Source organism: Epinephelus lanceolatus, chromosome 10 (genome assembly GCF_041903045.1).
Source record: "Epinephelus lanceolatus isolate andai-2023 chromosome 10, ASM4190304v1, whole genome shotgun sequence".
Taxonomy (NCBI): Eukaryota; Metazoa; Chordata; class Actinopteri; order Perciformes; family Serranidae; genus Epinephelus; species Epinephelus lanceolatus.
Window position 1 is genome coordinate 13161557 of NC_135743.1, and position 23979 is coordinate 13185535.

General features: G+C 42.2%; 1 protein-coding gene across 1 annotated transcript in view; it reads left to right on the top strand.

Annotated features, from left to right (window-relative positions):
* The window catches only part of efna3b (ephrin-A3b), a 76813-nt gene that overhangs the window by 48880 nt on the left and 3954 nt on the right, over window positions 1-23979 (top strand). The window contains exons 3-5 of the mRNA XM_033641328.2: window positions 12695-12987; window positions 16335-16400; window positions 17591-17668. Coding sequence (XP_033497219.1) covers window positions 12695-12987; window positions 16335-16400; window positions 17591-17668 — 437 coding nt within the window. The remainder of the gene's footprint in view (window positions 1-12694; window positions 12988-16334; window positions 16401-17590; window positions 17669-23979) is intronic.

Here is a 23979-nt window from a genome sequence, read left to right on the forward strand (position 1 = left end):
TATCTCTTTCGGAGCAAATTAAAAGGTTCGAGAGATGAATTTTAAACAGTTGTCATTAAGTTAGTTGATAGAAAAATGTCAGAATAATGTTTTTTTCTCTTTCTACTTTTTTTTGTTAGCAATTTAAGTGATTTAACAGGGTATAAACTTTAATTAAATTTTCACTTCAGTCCTTTGTTCACCTTTGGATGTCCCCTCTAATATCCACATGAAATCACCCTGCACACCTAGCTGGTTGTACAGTACATGACCAAACCAAATTTTGCCTGCAGCCCTTAGTAACACACCCCTGCTCTCCCCCTCTGCTTTTAGCCTTAATTCTTTGTTCCTTTTGCAGGCAAACTGAGATACAACAAAAAAATCTCCTCCTGAAAACGGTGTGAATTTGCCACAGTAATAGCCGATGATTTGTGATAATGTGGAATAGTAATAAGTGGTACTTAATTAGCCATTAGAGAGACAGAGGGGAGATGGTGGATAAAGAGGGGATAGATGGGTTTTCACACAAAGCAATGAACCCCTGTAGCCCCCTTTTTTTTTTTGCTACAATAGCTCCATAGCTAGGGCTTCTTCTGTCGCCATGGAGACTAATGTTGAAAGCCAGCTGTGGTTTTGTCTTGGAAGCCCATTAGGCTGGAGCTCAGTTGGCACTCCTCTCTGTCTCGCTTTTCTTTCTGGCTTCGCCCCCTTGGACTCACAAAGACGAAAATATCCTCTCCATGTTTAACTTGTCTGTGATATCGGACATGGGTCAAATAACAGTTGCAAATCATTCAGAGCTTTTGTTTTACCCTGTTTGAAGTGCGTGATGGAGGATTTTTTTTTTGTTACGTTAGCCAACTTGGCCACACATGCACAGTTGGCTCCGGCACAGACAAAAAAGCAAAGTGAGTTTTAAATAGTTTCCTGTAGTAGCTGATATCTTTTATAAGGTAGACCCCACCCACCTTGCAGTTCAAGTAGGTTAAAACAAGTGCAAGCAGATAAGGAATTATTTGCAAATTGTATCTGACCCAGGTCTGCTTGATGGATGGCGCTACTTCTCATTCCACATTGTCCCTCTGTCTGGCAAGCACTGTTTCTTGCCCTGGATCCCTTATTAAATGTGGCTCAGGAGAGGGATCTGAGTAATGTTGTTGTTGTTGTTGAGAATGGTTTATCCCAGCGCTGGAGCTCTTTTCCCCGCAGCCCTGATATTCAAGCCTCCAGACCCCGACCCAAACACATCAGTCAGCGGGACACGGGTGCCATGTGACTCGGCCAGGAAGTGGGCTGAGGCGGGCAGGGAAAATGATTGTTATGCAGCAGATTGATCAGGTTTCACAGGACACCGGCGAACTATCAATCTGCAGGACTGTACACACAGGGCGAGGGTGTGTGCGTTTTGTGTGGTTTTTGCGCAGGCGGGGTCAGGACTAGTGTTGTGTGTTTGGGGCAGAGAATCAATAGCTGGGTCAGAGGGTAATGTCTCACTGAGTGCTGAGTCTATACACAGCCATCAGACAGGATCACTATCAATCATGGGAGAGCTTAGGAAACATACACTCTCTTTCTCTTCTCCGTGTGTCTCTTTGCCGCTGCTGGCCCGGAGTCTGATGGGATCACTATTGCTCATGTAAGGGCTTTGGGAACAGAGACAGCGGGAGATGTGGTGAAACAGAGAGATAGGGCGGCCCGGGAAGGATTGATGGGAGCAAAGTGATAGAATAAGAGGGAGAGATTGGTTGATATTGGCAGCCACTTGGTGAATGACACTTGAGAGGTAGTAGAAGACTTTAAGTGGAGAAACCCTTTGGAGCGTAAAATAGGCTGGGTGGGGACGTTTGTGAAATGGACGATAAATTAAAGTTGAAAACAAAATCAATAAACACGCAAATTAAGGTAAAGACCACAAGTCCCGGTCTCGTTCGCAGGTTAAACAACATTTTTCTTAATCGAAGTGCACTGTCTTTCCTCTTCCCCGTCCTTGTCGTTCATCCTTTCATCCGCCCACGTCTCTGATCTCCTCTTTCTCTTGCTGGTTTTTTTTTCTTTGTCTCCGTATTCCGCACGTGTTTCGGCCTCGGCTTCCGCCATCTGTTGTTTCATGCAGTTGTTCATTTTAATTTCCCCGCATCCATCCATCTGTGTCAGGCGTGTTCGGACAAAACCCACAAAATAAAGCGCGCGTGATTGATGACAAAAAAAAAAAGACAGAAAAACATGCATGTGCAGGAGGACATGCTCGTCGTAAGCATAATAGGTTAGGAGTGTGTCTGTCGAACGTGGCTCTGTGTGAAAGCGAGACAGCTCAGTTCAAAGGGCTAATAACGCCTGCCATTAGGTTTCGTGCTGCCGGAGCACTCTCTCTCACACCACACAGTCAATATCCACAGGCGGAGAGGAGAGGGGGAAGAGAGAGGGAGAGGATGATGGATGGAGGAAGGAGAGGAGGGGAGGAAAGAGAAAGAGTGCTTAAGAGCTCGAGAGAAGTGAGACAAGAGCAGAAAAATGGAGCAAACGAGGTAGAAGATGTAAGGAAAGGGTAGAAATAGAGAGAGAGAGTGATTCGGAGAATGCTGCCCGTGTTATGGGATCATGTCAGTGCCGCGTGTGAGGCCGCTTGGCAAGAAACCCTGTTAGCTGTAATACTTTGATCAATTACCAATGATGAACCATCGCTCTGCAGGGCAGGACTGTATGTGTGTGTGTGCGTGTGCGTGTGTGTGTGTGTCTGCATGTGTGCGTGTAGCGGCCTTGAGAGAAGGCAGCATATTCCAGTCTGTTGGACACACTCTAGACAGGTATTGATTTCAATGGGGAGAATTTAGAACCTACTCAACCACTACACCCTATCAGACACACACACACCTATACACACTTGAGACATAGACACGAACACACATTCATGTTCCTCCAGTGGTTCAGGGAGATATGGATGGAGGGATGGAGAGGAAAAGAACAAAACGAGGTAGAAGATGATTAAAGAGAGGGATGCTATTCTTATTCGCCAGCAGTCACACATGTCGATATCTTTAATGTCAACCAATATTGAATTAGATGGCATCACTGAGGGGCATGTATACACACAAGTTTGTTTTACTGTCTTGTTTCTTGTCTCCTTGTCTCTCTGCTCACTCTTGTCTGCATGCTTCCCTCTCAGGCAAAAGCCAAACTTAGACAGAAACAGAGGAAAGTGAGAACAAATGGAGGTGAGGAGACAAAAGAGAGAGGGAGAGCAGAGGGAGTACGAAGAGGATACAGTAGGAAGGACTCCTGCCTGTGTTTGATGAGGGCCTCATTGATGCTACAGATCTCTGGGAGTCTCCATTCAGCGGGGGAGCCGTTCAATTATACCTACCGCTCCGCTGGCTGATTGGAGTCCTCCCGCAACAATGTTAGCATCTCTGTACCGAACCGAGGTGGGATTAAGAATTCTGGCCTCGGGAGGCAGAGTGGCTTTTAAGTCCTGATTGGCAATCATTTGTAACACTGCTGGACAAGTTTTAATCCAGCCCAACCTTGTACCCATCAGCAGTGTCTCCTTTGATTTACTTTAACCTTAATTTACCTTGGCATGCATTTCTATTTTGGCAGTTACACACACTTACACCTTCGCAACCCAATCAGCCACCTGTGGTTTTATACTTCTGATCACTCTGCACTTAGTAGTTGGGAAGAATAAAAAACTCATGGCCTTGTGTGCCCCTGTGGGTCAGAGCCTCAGGTGTTTCATGCTAACATGTTAGCATTCCTCGTGCTAATTGACTGTTGGCAGCTGGCATTGTCTCTTGTGAGAGAGTAATTGAAAGCTCAAGCATCTCTAGGGAAAGTTTGCCTTTTTGTATTTTTTAAAGTTATAATATGAATTAATTTTGTTGAGTTGTGTACTTACATTATCCCAAAAGTTTCCAGCAATGTTCAAACCCAGAGAAATCATGATTCACTTTTTATTTCTTGGTCGTTTTTTTAACCAGATGAAGGATTTTAGTCATCAGACATCTTGATTTTTAGTTACTAGAAAAACAGACTGAGCAAATGTTAGCGGTAGCTTGACTCTGGCCCCTGCCGTGCCAAACGGTGCCAAAGAAACACTGATTTTTAAAATAAAATTGCTTTGTTCTGTATTTTTACTTGTTTGAATCATCAGGTCTGTTTGTTTTGGAGTTGAGGAGACCTCTGTGGATAATTCGTCTCGCAGTAAAAACCTCCTGAACGTTTGGATGTTAAGTTATCAGAGAAAATAGGTGAGCACACATCAGCAGGAGCCCCTCTGTGACGAGCTGAACACTATCTAAGAAAAACTTATTTTTAATGACCTCCAGTCACAAGAATTACATATTGTATGTTTAAGTCTGAATGATTTTTAATTAAAGTCCCAGAGGGTTATGTCAGGACAGATATCTTAAAAAAAAAAACCCTGCTCACTGTAAGTAAGACTCTTCTTAAACAAAAAAAAGTGTAATCTATTACAACACAGTGTCATAAGTACAGAAATTTTATAGTATCACTCAAGAACGGGATTTGTAGCATAAATCACCAATAACTGAGACAATGTGAAGAGATTTAATTTGAATTAAAATTTAGGTGTTTTTTAAGTTATTTCAACGTTTTAATAAAAAAAAGAAAAAGTAACTACCTTTACTATAAATGTGATAACCTCATTGCTGCTTATTCTGAATTGCTCTGAAATGAACCTCACTTCCTTTAGAATGAACAATCAATTAATAGATCTTTTTCACAGAAGTCATTTCACCTTGTCGTAGCAGGACAAAGCACAGGTTTTACTAATGACATCAGTGATGGCTCTGTTCCATTCAAGAGTCCTAGTAAGCTATGACAGTGACAGTGCACCCCCGAGCATGATATCACGAACCTGAAACTGAAGAAGCTACGGCCTTTGGCGACACATACACGAGTATATTTGGAAGCTTTTTGTTTTGGGCTTTTGTTCACATGCAAACTGCATTGTAGGTCACTGAGAATAGATCTTATGTAAAACTGTGTCCCAGGTGAAGATTTTCAGAAACATTGTTTTCAGTGTTGACATGCAGACAGGAGAGTTTTTGGCTTGAGACGTTGGAGTTATCTCCTTTGTGAGGGTGTCACAATGAGGCAACATTTCATGCAATGCCAGGCATGACTGAAATATTGCTGACTAACCTTACCTTGAGGACTTTTTACATGTTTACCTAGAAAATGTATTGTTCCTCTTCCACTGTATTAAGGAACAGAGGCGTCAGATTTAGCTACAGATGTCACTGCGCCAGGTAGCCTGCAGGTAAAACTTTTTACAGGCTTCTGATTGGGCAACACCTTCTTCTTCTTCTTTGTGTGGCTTCAGGGTTGTTGGTTATTGCCACATGTTGGTTTGGCATGTTCTGACAGCACTTCAGTTGTGTTTTGTGTTTCATTTGGAGGAAGATTTCTTTCATAACTGTGCTTGTGTGTAGGAGGGAAAAACCCCGTCTTCAGAAAACCCTTTGTCCGTGTTGACTAGGCCTTAAAGTAGTTAAGCCATCATTCATGTTATTTGCAAGTGTGCTTTTCCTACTGTCTTCCATGAAACGGCCTGATTAATGTAAACATGTGGATCCACAGATTATATGATCAAACATTTAAAGCTATTTAGGACTAAAAAAGAAGAAAGTATGACCACATTACTCCAGCTCTAAAACCTGTCACTCAGAGAATTGATTTCAAAATCTTGCTGCTTCTGTATAAATCACATATATCTCTGACATGCTTGTGACAAATGAACCTTCTCGGACCCTGAGGACAGCTGGGGCCGGCCTAGTGACTGTCCTAAGAGTCAGAATAAAACATGGTGAAGCAGCGTTTAGTTATCATGCAGCACAAACCTGGAATAACCTCCCAGATGATAGACAGGCCCCAACTCTGACCACTAAAGCAAAAAATATTCCCTTTTTACACTGTCTACTCCATCTTGCAATGACTGCAAACTCATTTTTAAACCTGATTTTAAATCATTTTAAATAATCTTTTTATTTCTGCACCTCTTGTCTACGCTTTTGCTATTTTTATGCTATATTTTTTAATTGTAAATCATTTAGTAATTAATTTTACCTTTTATATCCTTTTTCCTTTTCACTCTTTTCTGTATCCTGTATTATGTTTCATATTTTACTGCTCTGTAAAGCACGTTGAGTCGCCCTTGTGTATGAAATGTGTCATACAAATAGAGCTGCCTTGCCTTACCAGTTTAAACTTACTAATCAGGCTGATGGTAATTAAGTTGTCTATTGGCTGGTTGTTGAAATGTGCTTCCTTATGCCTTTCCCTCTGGTTTCCATGGCGACTGATTAGATTATTTTTTAGCCACATTTGTTGATCTGTCATCACGAGAGGGTTTTGATAAGACGCTGTTTGCAAAATGTGCCTAAAGGAGTCACATTTCCCACAAGACATGAATGTTTAGCTGTGAAAACTCTGATTGGTTCAGACAATACAAACAAGTCACACAATCACAGACTGACCACCACCACGCACAGAGCAGAATGAATAATCTACCTGGCACACATGGATGATTTTAGTGCCCTCATTGCTTATGTGGTACATCGAACATGTGTGTGCTATTGTTGCAGATGCATGGTATATATTCAGTGTAATACCATGCTATTACTGTCATGGTTGAAGGGGAAAAACCAACACTTAGTAGCTTAAATCTTTGAGCTCTCCAGTCTGCCTCAGTGCCCCCCTTTGTCTACAAAGTCTGCCATCTTACCAACAGAGAACAGCAGAGTAAGCTGGTCCTCCAAGCTCTTGTTACAAAAAGGAATGATTGCTCTTACTGTCAAAGTGTTTTATTGATGTATGGTGCTCCAACAGGCCAGCCAGATAATAGGCAGGCAGGGGGTAACTCTGTGGCATTATGTTGCCCACGACTGATTTATATAGGCAACATACTCTCTCTCTCCCGCTCTCTCACACTCTCTGATGTGATTTTACAGTAGTGACATTGATCCAGGCCCACTTTGATCTTGCTCTTAGCTGTTGCTCTCTCTCGCTCCCTCCCGCTATCACCCTCCGCTCCCTGGTGGCCAGACTCTGCAGCTTTTAACCCCGACTACCCCTCGTCTCATCCTATAAACCCTCCCATCTTGCTCCCCATCCTTCCATCGCTCCATCCCTCTGGTGGATCTGTAGATATAAGTGTTCTTTTGCTCGTCGGAGCCTTGGCTGCGCTCGTCAGAGTTATGTTGTCGATAAAACGTCCCGCTGCATCTCTCGGCTCTCCCTGCTATCAGCTGCAGCTAACCAGGTGTCACGTACCAAGGAGGAAATTAGTGAAGATCCAACACAAAATGAAAGGGAGGCGTCGGGAGAGAGCCGAGGAAAGCAACACATCATGACATTTCATAAGCTGCTCCGCCACTTACTTTCTGTATCGCTGTGTCTCTCCATCTCTCTTTATTTGGAATTTTCAGGGAGCATTACCATCCAATAAAGTCCAATATAATAAATGTAGGAAAAATCCTCCAAAATAGGGCTGCACATTTTGGGATAAAATGAGAATGATGATTTTCTGAGTCAGATAGGATTTTCGCTCAAGATTCTCAGGGAAAACAGCTTTTGAAATTAAAATATGTATTGCATTCTGTTTTGTCTTGTAGCTACTGAAGGGAGAATATGAATGCGGCTGGTAGCCCTGAGGAAGCATAGGCCACATTCCCAACAGACAGTTTGTAGTCAACTGCTTCACTGAAACGATGAACATAAAAATTGAAGTCAAAGGCCGGTCAGTTCACGAATCCTTCATTCTGTTGTCTAATAAGATTCAGACATTTTCTTTTTTATCATCGTCCAGGAGGCTGTTTTTTAATCGAGGAGATTCTCCCTGTACACATCTGAACATGTAGCACTGTGATTGAAAACCGGTATAAAATCATCCAGTGTGACCTCCACAATGAAATACAATGCATGTGCAATAAATATTACATCACTCAAGACAGACTGGGATCATACTTTATGGTGTTGGTGAATTGTATTGAAACATTTTTTTTCTAATATAGTCTGATATTTTGAAACTTGATGACATATGGAGAAGCTACAGTTTTAGTCACACCAAATAACACAATATAATGCTTACCATTCAGTCCAGTAAAATAACAGCACAAAGAACAGCCTCAAAAACAAAGAGACATTCAGAATTTACAGTATAAACTGGGATCAGTCTCTTCTAGGCGTCATTTTCCAACACCGAGTGCCAATCCAACACTAGTGCTCTTCTCTCAGTTTAAAATCTGTATATCTCAGTGTGTGGAGCTGATTGGGATCATTCTTCTATCTCATATGAGACGTCAAAGGGACAGTTTGCTCCAAAGTTGTAGTGCGATTTATCCGTGTAGATTGTTTTGATGTGAGCTGCCGAGTATTTAAGATGTCTGCCTTAACTAGATCTCACCTAGCTTGTGGTGCCGTTATCTTCAACACTCGGAAACTCACACCAAAATTATCTAGACTGATAAACAGCACTACAGGTAAGAGGAAATTTATGTTTTTGATTTGGGATTGAACTGTCCCTTAAACACAGGCATGTCTAAACTTCGGTCCAAAAATTGTGGCCCACGGACAGATTGAAACGGCTGGCGGCTTGTCTTTTAACATATACTATGTGTGGCCCACACAATATTGGTTGATTAAGCAAGAGCACTGCATATTTTTTTGTTCACCTCACAATGGCAGGAATATCAAACAGCTTGTGAACAGTTCAGTGGAAGATAAAACAGTTGCACTGTCGAGGTGCTATGTTGTTTTTAACCACCCAATGTTCAGTTCCATTCAATTTTATTTATAAAGCCTAATATCTGACCTTAGGACCCTCACAGCAGATAAGGAAAAATTCCTCCCAAAAACACCCCTTAATGGGGAAAAAAACAATGTGATGCATGCTGGCCCTCAGGTATTCTTACTAATCTGGCCTGAAAAAGTTTGGGCACCTATGCTTTAAGGACACATTATCATTTAACTTTAAGTGAAAAAATTCATGCGCCAACATTCGTAACTTCTCATTCCTCAACTGTAATTTAATGTGGGTCGATCACAACCAGCTGCTTCTTGATCTACTTAAAGGTCAGTACCAGCACCATTGTGTCAGAAAGGTTTACTAAGTCAAGTCAGTCCAAGTCTCTGTTATACTGGATTAAATTATACTGTACGTCGGTTTCTACATTTCTAGTCACTCGATGTACATGCTCATGTATCTCTGTGTACAAATAAGATATCAGAGGTATGATTAAAAATGATAGTTTAAAGACCATTAATCCTCCAAGGCATGTGCTCTTCAACAAAAACTCACTCTTCAACTTTGTATTTTCATGACGTTCTCACTCCCAACTCGTTCAATGACCCTATGCTTCAAATTATGATGCTCTACGTTCCCTTCCAGAATCAGTTTTGGATGCGTCACTTTCCTAGCAGCGTGCACTTGTTTGCTAGAATGTCTTTCAAGCGTAACCTCTGTCATCACAGGAGTCGTAGGTTCCACCACTAAAACTATTTTAGGTTTAGGCAACAAAACCACTTGGTTAGGTTTAGAAATTGGACACTGACAGTGGTCTTTTGGGTGAAAGGTGTGTGTTTGACCTTCCACCACGTCCCTCCCTCTTGCCCGCCCTACTCGGACTTTCTCGCTATTTCAAATATGTTATTGCCACAGACGGGATTTCAACATTATTTAAAAGCCTGATGTAGCGTGCCTTGTGTAACAGAAGGAACAAGGCTGCTGTATTTAATTCCCAGAGAATAAGAGCATTTCCTGATTATCCACAGCCTGAAACTAAAGCTAAAGTGGCCTCACACAGATTATTGTAACGTTAAAGCCTTCTCATGCTCATGTATTGTATTGTGGTACATGTGTGTATGTCAGAGACACACCCCCGTAAGTTGTCACTCCAAATCAAATATTAAAAGCGGGCAGGTGAGATGTTTTCGTGTCACACACAGAAATGCTTGTTGGCACACACAAACACACACACATGCACACACAGACACACACAGTGGGAATCCTAAAGCCAGCTTTTATCTCAAAGAAGTGATTTACTTTCAGATTACTCAAGATGCTCCGAGTTGCCCTCCCCCTCATTTTTCTCTCTTTCTTTCCTGCCATTATCCCTTCATCTTGGAGAACTTGCTTTTCTTTGGTAGCGTAAAACTCTCCAACCACCTCCTTTTTTTTTTCCTGTCTACTCCGTTCTGGCTCTCTCTGCTCTTTTACTCAATTTGCATTCACGCCTCCCTGGTGGAACCAAACTCATCCCTCACTCGTGTTCTTTCTCTCTCTCTCTCTCTTTTTTGCATTCACTATAAATATAGTTCCCTTGAAGCATTTTACGCTTTTTTTTCTACCACTAATACCCTCTGTAGGCTAGTAAATGATGTAATGAGAAAAAGTGATGAGAGGAGAGGAGTGGAGGAGGAGAGCAAAGGATGGATGTTGAACAATTAATCTTCCGCTCATGTTAGTCTGAAAGGAAGGGATGAGAGGAATGGAGAGCAGGGGGAGAAAGACAAATTCAGGAAGGATTTGAGGAGAGCGGTAAGAAGTGATGGAGAGAGGGAGACATTGGGAACAGTGTTTCGATCTTCATTTAATAATTGAATAATAATCCCCCTTGAGACATGACCTAGAACTGGCAAAGAGAGAGGCAGCATCAGGCTGAGGATGACACACTGCTGCCCCCTTGTGATTTTATGATGTCACCACTATAACATCTGAGTGTGTGTGTGTGTGTGTGTGTGTGTGTGCGTGTGTGTGTCTGTGTCTGTGTGTCTGTGTGTGTGTGCGCACACATGCTCATCGGCGTGTGTATGATTTACAACTGCAACCTGTCTCTGTCACACAGATATGGGCCCGTGTCTGTGATGGGGAGAAAAAGAGGGCTTTTGGATGTCAGGAAAGAATCTATTTCACTTTGTCACACAAACTACACACACACACATACACTCCCAGACACAGATTCAGACCTTATCTTCCTGTCAAGCCGAGTCTTTTTTGGGGTTGACGCTGATATATGAGCTTTGGGGGGGGAGAAACGTGGCCGGGACGTTGACGACTGACGTGAGCGCAACGTTGTGCTCAGGTTGATGTACGAGCACTGGGGTTAGGGGACAACGCTGCGCTGACACCAGGAGAAGGAGCTGTGGCCCTGGGGCCTTCAGTCCATACTGAAGAGCCAGCTCCGCATTCTCTGCAAGCAGCAGCCCTGCAGCCACAAATACACACACACACACACTTACACACACACCTGCTTTGTGTTATTAATAACTCAATAACTCTCAGACAAAGATTTGTTTGACCTCGAGTTAACGCTGAAGCTGACATGCATGCATCCAGGAACAACAGGGTACCATACGATGATGTGAGGTGTCATGTTGTCTTCGCTGTGATGTATGCGATGTTTGTGTGTCTAAAAATGTTGCACGGACGACTGGGATTTAGAGCCAGTTAACTGCATGTATGCTAAATGTGGACCTTCATGCTAACCATGATGTCACACAACAAATAGCACAGCTGCATTGTGTGTGTGTGTGTGTGTGTGTGTGTGTGTGTGTGTGTGTGTGTGTGTGCTATTAGAGAGGGCGCTACTAGGGTGTGTGATCATGTTGAAATATTAGTCCCATTTCCACTTTTGAAATGAAATATTTTTAAATACATTATGAAATGTTTTGCACATGAAAGCTGTGTGTTGAACATGTTAATTCATGTAGTTATTTTGAGTGTTTTGTTTTCTGAGCACTGTGAGCGGCAATCAGTGCACGGATTGCACCATATAAATTACATTTATTTTTATTCATTATTGATGATCATGGTTAATAAAGTTTCATTAGTTTCCAGAGGCAATTTAGACATAACACGGGCAAAAAATAATAATTTTTTTCACTTCAAATTCTGCAAATATTTTGTGATTTTCCAGCAAGGCAGAAACTAGGACCTCACTATTTTTTTAAAAAATTCTTGAAATTACAATATAGCAAAGTACAATATCCAAATTGCAGGAGCTGCAATAAAATGTGTCACAGCATGCCATTATAAATGAAGCATTGTTGAACTACAGAGATGCTCTGTCGTACATATATTTACTTATCTATTTTTGTGTGAAAATAAAATGCAAAATCTATCATTCCCTCTAAAATCGTGACTGGTATCGCAATTAAAATATCTGCTGAAATAATGGCAATATGAATTTTTTTTTTCTTTTTTTTTTTTTTTGGAATATCATGCAGCCTTAAAAACATGTTGCAGATGTTCATTCAGTTATTTATTTTGTGTGTTTTTTAAGCACTGTGAGCTGCAATCAATACATAATTTGCACTAGATAAATAACATTTATTTTTTTATTTCATGAAGCACAAGGTTGATAAAATTTCATTCGTTTCCAGAGGCAGACGTAATACTAGCAACTGACTGGCAGGCAAAAACAGTTTTTCCCCCTCAAATTCTGCAAATACTTTGTGATTTTCCAGTGGGGCGGAAACAGTAAAGAACATGTCTAATTATGATGTGCTCACTCTAATTAGTTTGCCTGTGAAAGATGACAGATTTGTGGAAATGCAGTTCTTTTTTTAATAAATGTCTAAATGAAACAGCTTTAATTAATGTTACTGGGGAAAAGTTAAATGATGTGTTTATTGTTCAACTTTATAATTACACTCAGCCTGACTGTCTGCACTCTTTCTGTCTCTCTGTGTCCAGTCTGCGTAGAGAGGGCTACACAATGCAGGTGAACGTCAACGACTACCTGGACATCTACTGCCCTCACTACAATGACAGCCAGCGCATGGTGGGCACTGGCGAGCAGTACGTCCTCTACATGGTCAGCTACCGTGGTTACAGAAACTGCGACCCCCAGCTGGGCTTCAAGAGGTGGGAGTGTAACCGACCCCATGCGCCCCACGCGCCCATCAAGTTCTCCGAGAAGTTCCAGCGCTACAGCGCCTTCTCGCTGGGCTACGAGTTCCACGTCGGACAGGAGTACTACTACATCTGTGAGTGTAATCAAACCATCACTGTGTCAGTACGTGTTACTATAAAATGCCTGTGTATGTCCTTGAAATACAAATGAAAATAAATTATATTAAAAGCTTGCTATCCTTGCAGGAGGTCATTAAGAGCAGAGCAGTGATGTGACAAACACTCCCCACAAGATTAAACGTGTTATTCTTTTAATGTTAAGTGGATTTGGTGATTAACTCACTTCAGATTAGTCAAAATCCATCCTCAGGTAATTTCAGGATAACAAATTGCTGTTTCACATCTAATCATATCACCCCGCAGTCAAGCAGACTCATACATTTTGTTGATTGCTAATCAAATTAACTCTCAACACCTTGCACAAATATGACGCCGTATAAATAATGAACACTTGGCTTGTCATGAAACAATTTAAAAACAAATATGTCAAGCCTAGGATGACTGTCTCATGCATTAAATGGCTATATAATGAGCGCAGCACTCATTTAACCTACATTACTTGATGGGAGACGTCTCTATGAAATTTTTTTTGTTGAGCTCTGCAGCACAAAAGTCAGAAGCTGCTCTGTACTTCGCTGCAATGAAGATGTCTCCTTGTTCTTTTGGTCTTCTGGAAGCTGAAAATGTATAGCAACTTAAAATGAATTTGGTGCGATTGGTTGGTTATATTATTTTACTTTAAGACATTTGAATCTGAAGTTAAACAATTTAAATGTAGATTTTGTTTTACCAGCAGACACTTTGAGTTGTCACAGCAGGAAAAGCACAAGTGTTACTAATGGCGTTAATGATAGCTCTGCTCTGTTGTGACCCAGCAAGCCATGACAGTGTGACAGTAAATCAGCATGCACAATACCAGGACCTGTGCTTTTCCTACTGTGATATGTCGAAATGTCTTCTGTAAAAATGGGCCTCTTATCTTTCCAATTAACTGTTTTATATTATAGAGTACACTTAACTAAATTAAGACATATTTAGACTTCCAATAGAGGAGACTGGTGACACATTTTCAATGTTGCCTCTCTGCAGCAAGGTCATATGGCTGGTGTTTTTACATGTCCATCCTGTATCTGTATCTCGGGGTCAGGTGAGAGAACATCATTCGAAACCTTTGTCAGATGTTTTGGACCATTAATGAGTTGTTGTGAGTGACGTTCATACAATCAGTCAGATGTGTTTGTCTCCTGCTGCTCATGTGAGTGCCATATGTGGTTCAATGCAGCCATAGATCAGTTATAATGCTGTATAATTAAGTATATCTTATTTCCATTGCATGGTATGGCTCAACTCAACTCACTTTTGGTACCAGGTCCTTTTCTTAATTTTTTTTTTCACTGCAGTGTAGGTGCGATTCTCAGCTGTTTGCCATAGTGGTGCCACGTGAAACTGCTATAACACCATCTTTAATGCAGTACTAGCTGGATTCTGTCATGAGCAACCAATCACGGGAGTGTCTGCACTTTGTCATTTGTAGTGTAAGGTGTAGTGTGGATTAAGTTTTGCAGGCTGCTATTTTTACGTCTCTGCACATGTGACAGCCATGGCTAGAGACGTCCTGTTTTAGCAAGGTCAGTCCCTTTCTCACGAATGGGAAATCACAAGAACACCTTGAGGGAATTTCCTTTCTTTTAGGACAAACATCTAAACGGACTCAACGATGAACTGACTAGAATTTGGTGATCAGTGGTCAAGGTCACTGTGACCTTGCAACACATGTTTTTTGACCTCAACATTTTGCACAAATGTCCAATAGGATCAAATGGTGATGTGATGACACCAAAAGGTCAGCTTCACTGAACCAAAGAGGAGACATTTGATCAGATGTTGAATTTGTGACACTATTCTTGGGTGTCCAACTTGAAACTCTGCTGAGTGTATAGCTCCTCTGTGCTGCCCCCTTGAAGATGTGTGTGTTTTAGAATATGTAGCTTGTTTGCAGCGGCATCTGAGGCATCGTCTACTGTCATGGCTACATATGAGTCTGCACAGACATGGATGTAAACCATAACTGGACTGCTTGGCTCAGGCATGTAACCAAAAGAGACAGTAATTATAGTTTAAAATCAGGGTTGAGTGAATACAAAAAAAATTGTGGTCGCTGTTGATGGTAGCTTGGCTCTTTAAATATTGCAGGTTTGTGCAGGATGTCCCGTGTTGAAGTAGTGACGGTTCTCTGGGACCAATCAGTCACTTTGAACCTCGACTGAAGTGGTACAGAAACAGTACCAGGTACTATCCACAACTTGTGTTAATGGAAAACCAAAAATGAGTGAGTTGAGCCGTGCTGTACCATGCAGTGGAAATGTGGCATTAGAGTAAAGGCATGTTGAAAGTATTCTGTATCAGAAGTTGCCCCCTGAAATTCCAGTCCTTGTCAGATATGATCATTTTTGGCTGAACTCTGCTGTGTGTACATCAGTCCCTGTAGACAGCAAGTTGTTGGCCACACTACTGAACACTTCATGTTGGGGGTCTCGTAGTAAGACAAAGAAAGAGATAAAAATGATGTGCCACATTTGGTAACATGCAGTAAAAACACTCTGACAGCCGACCACAGTCCCTGTTTTAGGTAGACGCTACTAGAACTGAACATACAGACTGCTCATTTCACTCTGCAGTAATATGTACAATACAGTCTAGGCCTGACTATATTTAGAAAATACGGTTGTATGTCACAAACCGTGACTGTATAATGGCAGTCTGTGTGCTCCATTGCATCCTGGAATACTGAAAATAACTTAAGTGTAGTGATGGATGTAACGTTTCATGCTATGTGTAAAATTGTATGTTAACTGTGTTTAATGTAGAACAGTCACGTCTGGCTCATGTAATGTGTGTCACAAGGTCGGTGTCAGCTGATACTGATCCGGTGGTTCAGATTGGTGCATTACATTTCAATCAAGAGAGACAGTAGTATGAAGTAAAGATGATATTTAATACAGAACTTAATAGAAGTCTTCTATTAATACTCCCCATGGAGTCTAGACACCAGTGGTGTTGGTGGCTGATGACTGAGGCTGATGGCTGATGAGGAGTATGAGGCTGATGAATTTGCAAAGACTAGGTAGTGATGGGGAGATGGAGGGCCCCCACAACGGCAGCAAGAAAGAACTTTATTTAAAATGAGGAGCAGTAAGATGATAGGCTGACAGAGAATGTGTGTCGCTGTGCTATTGGTTGATTGTGAATCAGCTGACCACTCAATTGACCTCCCCAGGCAGTGACACGCAGAGATAGCGAGTGAGCATGCGTTCAAAAGAAACTTACGACTTCCTGACTGAACTTTCGCAAGAGACCACATATAGCATTAAACACATGTCAGTGCACATGTTGATCTGTTGTATGTTTTGTGTTTTTATAGCCACGCCCACCCATCATCACGGCCGCAGCTGTCTGAGACTACGAGTGTACGTGTGCTGCTCTACGGGTGAGTCTTAAGCTCTGTGTGTGTGGTGTGTGACCTGTATTGCAATGCTTGGACCCGCTTGAAGACTGTACCTGCACCCATCTGGCCACTCTACCCATCTGGCAGGCACAGGGCTCCCCACGAATTCTCTCTCTCTCACACACACACACACACACACACACACATACTTATTACTCACATGTACACACACACACACACACACACACACACCGGCTGCATACAGATGCTGCATACACAATCTAAATACAGTCTAAAACAGGCAGAGCTATTAATACTCCTGCTGAGTTTCCCCTGCAGCATTTTCACTCACAGCACAGAACCCCCCTTTGCTCCTCGTTTTCTCTCCTCCTTTCTCGCTCTGTCTCTTTTTCTGCCTCTCCTTTCTCTTCCTGCGCTCCCTCCAAAGAAGCAGCAGCAGCAGCAGCAGAGAGGAGCAGCTCCGGCTTTGAAGGCCCTCACCCCCTCCGCCTCCTTCCTCTCCTCCCCTCCTCTCGACTCCCTCCTTCCTCCTCTTTCACCCCTCCTCCCTCGCTCCCTGTCAGAATCCATTTATTGCTGTGTGCGGTCAGTGGGTGGCTATGTATATGTAGTGTTAACCTCTCGCGCTCGCTTGCCTGCCTTCCTTCAATCTCTCGACCCTCTCCCACTCGCTCACTTGCACACACACACTCACACACGTTCACACACACACACACGTTTACACACACACACATTTACACACACACACACACACACACACACACACACACACACTCACACATACACATGCAGACTTTGATCCCTGGCCTGTCCGGTCCTTTTAACTTCCACAGCCCTGTAGTGTTAACCTCTCCTCCCTTTCACCCCCCCCCCCCCTCCTCCCCGACTCCATCGTTCTCCTTCTCTTTTCACACACTGCCTCTCTTCAGTTTGATCTGCCTCCCCTCACCTTCCCTCTTCCCTCTCTTTCTCCCTCTCTGGGCTGCTGGCGAAGTTATGGCTTGTCAGTCTGCTCCGGGGCATTTCTAAAAAAACATTTAACCCCTGCACCCTTGCCTTGCCGCTCTCTCGCCTGTTTCTCTCAAGATGTCAAGTTGAATCTAATTAAAATCTTTAGGTTGGAGGAAGGGTTTAACCTGTGCTCCCTCACCCTCACCCTCCCTCTGTCTCTGTCTCACTCAATTTCCTCTCTCCCTCTCTCTGTCCCTCAGCCTCTGACGTGGATGATGAGCCAGAGCCTACAGAACCAGACTACACGCTTAGACCAGGCCTAAAAATTGACGATATTGGTGAGTCATGCACACACTCACTCAAACTTATACACACATGAAGTTGAGTAAGTATGAAGCACAATCACCCGGCCTGTCTGGATTTATCAGGGCAGACATGGACTCATGTTTGTCAGTCAGATCATATCAGCCTCAAATTATGGAAATCATATGATTCACCCTATTCAAGCTGACATATTGGCGTTAAATGATGATTTCCCTGTTTTTTTCGTATTTTCGGCAAATCCCATAAACAGACTTAGAGCAACAGTGTGTCAGTCCGTCTCTCAATCTGTCCGTGGCGCTCAGCCACAAGCCCTGTTTCTGCTGGAGATGTTCATCTATAAAAACAGGGCACAAAATCCTGCTTTATTAAAAAAAAGACTCACTCATTTTCTTAAACAGTTGCAAAATTTAGGTTTTAGCAAAAGTTATTAAAACGGGAGTAACTGGTAGATTTGTTGGGGACTATTTTCAGCGGCGGATTAATACACATTTGGTTTTCTAGCGACTTATTGCGGCGTCAGGATGGTGTATGTTGGACTCAAACTGAGCTGAAGCTTCATTGTAATAAGGGAACATGTCACTTTCAGCTGCTGTATCTTATTTATGTTTTGTAGAAAGTTAATACTCCTTAGAAGGATGAATTTATTGTTGAAAAAATAAAGAATAAAAAATGAGTACTGTGCTGATCCTTCATAATAATGGTAGTTAAACAAATTAATTTGAAATATTCTTTGTGTAGTATTGATAACTGAAAATTATATATATGTATATATATATATATATACATCTTTAACCAAATATCAGTACTTACAGCATGAACACCTGTACCTGCCCTTACTTTGATTAATGGGCATTTTGGCATATTTTTAGGAGAACATTGTGTCTTCTCATTGTCATCTTTAAATCCCCAAACGCTTCCTGTCAGGTCGCGCTCAGCCCTGACTAGCTCCACCAATCAGATAGTTAGGACAGCCTGTATCTATGTCACAGGGTCAACTATACAGCAGTAATATGTGTCACAAAGTCAAATGTGCATTTGTAATATTAAGTATCATAATAACACAACATTTGTTTCAGTTATTATTACCTGACATGCTTAGGCCTCCATAGTCAATATGTGGAACGTCACTTTCTGTACCCCTACGTTCACCTTTGGGGGCACCCCACCTATAAAGAGGTGTCTCCTGCCTTACCTTTTCCCTTCTGAGAGGGGCTCGAGTTATATGGTCGTAATTGACAGAGGATTTTTTTTTTACCTCTTGCTGTCCGAGTTGTCAGGAATAAACGAAGATCATCACCAAAGATTTCCACGGTCTGAGCCTCTTCATATCAGCACGGCACAGACAACAGTAGAGTCCACAGGTTGCATCTAGGCCGACAGGCAAAACCCAGGGCAGCAAAAACTCCCCTAAAGTACTTGTCACTGCCCTGTGACTGTGAGCACATATTAAAATAAACTAACAGCCTCTGTCATTTGTATTTTGACAGCTGGACAAAAGAGGGCACTGACTGGAGAGATTGTGCTACTATGAGGCTTTAAAAATAGGGTTGACAAAATCTGAAAATGCCCCCCAGCTCCAATGGGAATTACATATGTCATTTCATGGGATTTGTTGACAATAACACAAATATAAAATATCACTATCCTTACGATTTAAATACTGACAACATATTGAACACTGGTGTATGATGACAGAGTGACCAGTTCAGTGACCGTGCAGCATCAGAAGCGTCCAGCTAAAGTTAAATGTGCCATGTTTAGAAGAGACCTTCAGTGCAGCTAACTTCACAGCACCAGCTGGCTTGGCAAGCTGCTGATCACTGCTAAACAACTACATGCATATTCATTTCACACTTGTGGTTTTCACCCGGATATGCACAGAACACCAAGTTTCATGTCTTTAAAAAAAAAAAAATCAGATTTCCTGTAGTTAACTTAGTGCTCCCACGTCGCCCTTATGTTGCTCTCGTCAGGGTTACACAACTGATGAAATCATGGGTGTCATGCTAAATCTGTTAGCACTGGAACTGTGTAAAATTTGGCAGCTAGTGAAGGGAGAGGCTGCGCAGTTAATCCATAAGTGACAACCTTTAGGATAATCTCTTAGATGATCATGTGGCTGCAGCACAATAACGTGTACAGCTAGCCTGGCCGAGCTGCCACCCATTACACAACCACACATGTGAGTATCAATCATCATCCTGTCTTGCTCTCACACTCTTCTCCAAGGTAGCCTGTAAAATATGGCGCTGCTGTTGTTAATCTGTGCTCACATGTGTGCCTCTGCGTAATAAATCAGTCTGCTCTCGTAACTGTCGTAAGAAAGCTCATCAGTGGCTGCAGCGAATGGCTGCGTGTCACATGAGTTTGTAGAGATACCTCTCCCTCACCTCTTTTTCCTCTCTCCATCATCCTTTCATTTCCTTTTTCTCCCTCACTCCATCTCCTTCCTCCACGCCCTCCTCATCCTCCCGCTCTTTAATTCCCGTCCTCCATTTTTCCTCCCAGAGCACAAGTAGGAATGCAGTGGAGGGGAAAGCCACCAAAACTCAGTTTATTCACCTTTTGATGTGTGAAATTGAGTTTTCCCTCCTTTAACATATTTTTTTCCCAGCACGATATTAATCTCAGGGTTATAGTGTGCATTAATGCTATCACAGTGATGTAAGCTGTATTAAAATAGAGGATTTTATTCCAAAATTATATTTGTTGTTTGTTTTTTACCTTTCCGTAAGCGCAGATTGGCGCCCATACTTTTGTTTGCCACTACACTGCAATACATATACATTCTCATCACGTATTGCCACCACTTGTGCACCTTCCTTCCTTTTCTGCAAATAACACACAGTAAATGCAAAAGGTGCTCATTCCAGTCGTAGAAAATGTTCAGTTTTATTCAAGATCACACAGTGTGTACTTAATTACAAGTCACAGAGAAGAATATACAGAAAATAAAAGGTTATTTCAACAAAAGACTAGCTGTATTGGATGTACTTGAAGAGATAAGGAATGTGAGCCACATGAAAATACTGTTAATATTAAGTGAACGGCTGACACAATAGCGGAGCACAAATTACCCCAGCTCCTGTGGGTCATTTTCACCTGTAGTGCTGTGTTGCCAATTAAATTAATAGGATAACTCAAGTGGTGCAAGAGGAAGTGAGGAAATCAGCAGGGAGCTGTGAAATGAACTGAAAACAAAGAAGCAGTAGAGTTTCCTATTCCCCTCCCTCGTTCTCGGTCCTCCAGACTGCCGATTAGACTCATCACATCATAGTTTTAATTACTGTTATTCAAAGTTCACGTCAGCACATTCACACAAACACGAGGCGACGCGCAAACTGCTCGGTTCAAATCTGCCTGATTACCGCGTCTGAAAATGTTTAACTAAGCTGAATGTTGCAGGCTCATATTGTAAACCACCCTGTCTCTCTCCCCTTCACTGCTCACAGTTTATTTCCTGGGCGCTGCCCCTTTCAATCAGTGTCTACAGCCCAACAGTGGTTCCCTCCTGAATACGGCCTCTAGTATTAGATTTCATTTAGATCTCATTTACAACACAGATGGAATGGCGCTAGCAGCTCCCCGTGCAGCCATGTGATTACTGATGGCTTTCAGTGGGAGGATACTCATTTACCAACCCTGTTGGCTCAGGTTACTGCATCTGACGATCAGCTCCGGCCATTAGTGAAGAAAATCAGAAGCTCTTTCTTTAATGGGGTTTATTGTAGCAATTAGCACTCCTTTAAGCGACAGTGTGCTTGGGTTACTTTGCCAGCAACATCAGGTTGGGTATCAGTAGGCAGGACTAAACAGGACAGGCATAAACTGAATGTCTTCTCCATTTTTATAACATATTTTGTACAAAGAAGTTGTGTTATATGTTTGTTGCTCATGTGACGTTGACCTTTCACTAAGCCCCGCCCCTTTGCAATGGTCCATCAAGCTGTCGGAGTAAGCATTAAGCCCACACTGTAACTAACTGCACTCCCTGAAGACATATTATCATATTTTTGGAGAAATGAAAGAGTGATTCCAGAGAGAAGCAGACAGAGGGGTCTACAGTCTGTGTTTGAAGGATATATCCAGGATGTCAAACTGACTCAGCAGCAACAACAGGTTAAAAAGACAAAGATAGTTAGACGCTAAAGCCGAACTATAGGCTACAGGTCACAGTGTAAAAGTGAACCACCACATCACTGCTGATCGCCACACAAGACAATGAATATAAAGGGAAACTTTGCTGATATTGAACCAGCTGTGTGGCATCGCAGTGTGTGCAGATGAACCGTGTTTGGCTTTGCCCCCGGACCTCTGCCGCCGGATGGGCAGGGATCTCCAGGGGGAAGTCAAACAACATTCATTTGCGCACAATGCGATGCCCCACAGCTGGTTCAATATCAGCAAAGTTTCCTGCTTCCCTTCAGACAACCATTTATGCTCGTATTCACACCTACGGCCAATTTAGAGTCACCAATTTAACTGATGTACATGTCTTTGTGGGAGGAAGACATAGAACCTGGAGAAAACCCACGGTGACACGAGGAGAACATGCAGACTCCCCCATGGGCTCCCCCACCCCAGGTTCAATGCTAATCACTGCACTACTGTACCACCATGTAAACTGATATTTAAAACATATAAGAGTATCTTATGCCTCCTCACCTCCTCTCTTCTACCATAACCTGGAAACTGATCATCCTCCACTATCATGGAGGATCTTCGAACCCCTCAAATGCACAGTGATATCACTTATCCATACATAAACTACAGGATTTCAAAGGAATATTTACAACAACAGCAATAAATCGGGAGACACACAGGTAAATTAACAAAATAAGTGATTTATTAACTAAACAGCAATCAAAACAAGCTACACAAATTGATGGGAGAAATCTGTAGTTTCAGCTGTGTAGGGAGTGGATGAGTGAAAAAGTACTGTTTGAGAAAAAGGAAACAATAAACACAAAGCAAAGAGTTGTAGTAAGTTAAAAGTAAAAGGAAACCCTGCACGGAAACCAGCACTAACAAAAATTAACTTTAACTTACCATAACTATAACCACCAACACATGACACATGTTAAAACAAACTGTGCTCTTTTAAGAAATAAACTGTTCCCGCTCTCCTTGGTCTCCCACAAGGCCACTCTGCGCTGCTTTTAACTGAGCACCCCCTGGCACTTTTAGAAACAAATTTAAAGTTGATTGGAAAACTGGGAGAGGAGACAAAACGAAGACCAGGAAGTGGAGAACAGAACAAAAAGACAGCAACATTAAGAGCGCTGACTGGGCTCTAGACCAGGCCCTAAATGAATAAAGGTCTCTTGTATATGTAAGACTTTTCTAGGCCTGTGAGAGATCTATAAAAGATATGTAAGGTTTTGAAATTCTTAAATAAAAGGTCGGTTTGACAGGTGATACAGCTGTGCAGCACGTCATGAGTAACTGACATTGCTAAAGACTGATTTCTCACTTGGCAGCTTCAGCTCCTCTATCCTGGCTTCTTTTCCTCGCCTCCTCCGCTCGCATCTCCCGTGGGCGGGACTAAGACACGAGGAAAGAAATGCAAGCGAGGGAAGCGAGAAGACACATTAACATGATGAAATTGCAGTTTCGAGCTTCCTGTTCCACTTTCAAACCACCAGCAGGAGGAATCAGCTGCTAATTAATACCAGGTGTGCCTGCCGATTGCTCAGGTACATCAATTAGGCTGGTGATGTCACAGCCTTAAATTGCATCTGAGATTTAAAATAAGCACCCGATGCTCTCAGCAACCTGCAATTGACTTAAGCTCCCGAGAGGCTTTTAAACCACAGTGAAAGGAAGGTTATGATCTGCTGGTGGAAAATGCTTCTTCTTTTGTTCTCTACCTGATGCTTATGAGGTCACGACTGCACAATGCACAATATTTCACAATATAAAAATGTGACAGTGTGCATCATGGGGCGAAAATCACATGGACTGTATAATTAACTCAACAGTTTCACTTCCCAAATGATGCTTATTTTTGTTGTTTACATGCAGTCTAACGCCAGAGGGTGCAGTTAAATTACATATATGGACACCGTGACACTGTCACATGCCAGCAGATGTTCACATTCACTTTTTAAAAAGTACACGGTTGCTTAGAAATGTAAAATTAGTTCATTTTTTTAATTTATTTTTATGAAGACCTTTTCAAACTTGACAACATAAACATTCTACATTCTATTTCCTGTTGGGATGTTTGTTAATGCAGAGGCTGACAGGAAGTAAACAGGGCCCAAAGCTGTTGCCCTAGCAACAGAGTAGAAACAAAAAGGTCTATAGTCACTGGCACGCCACT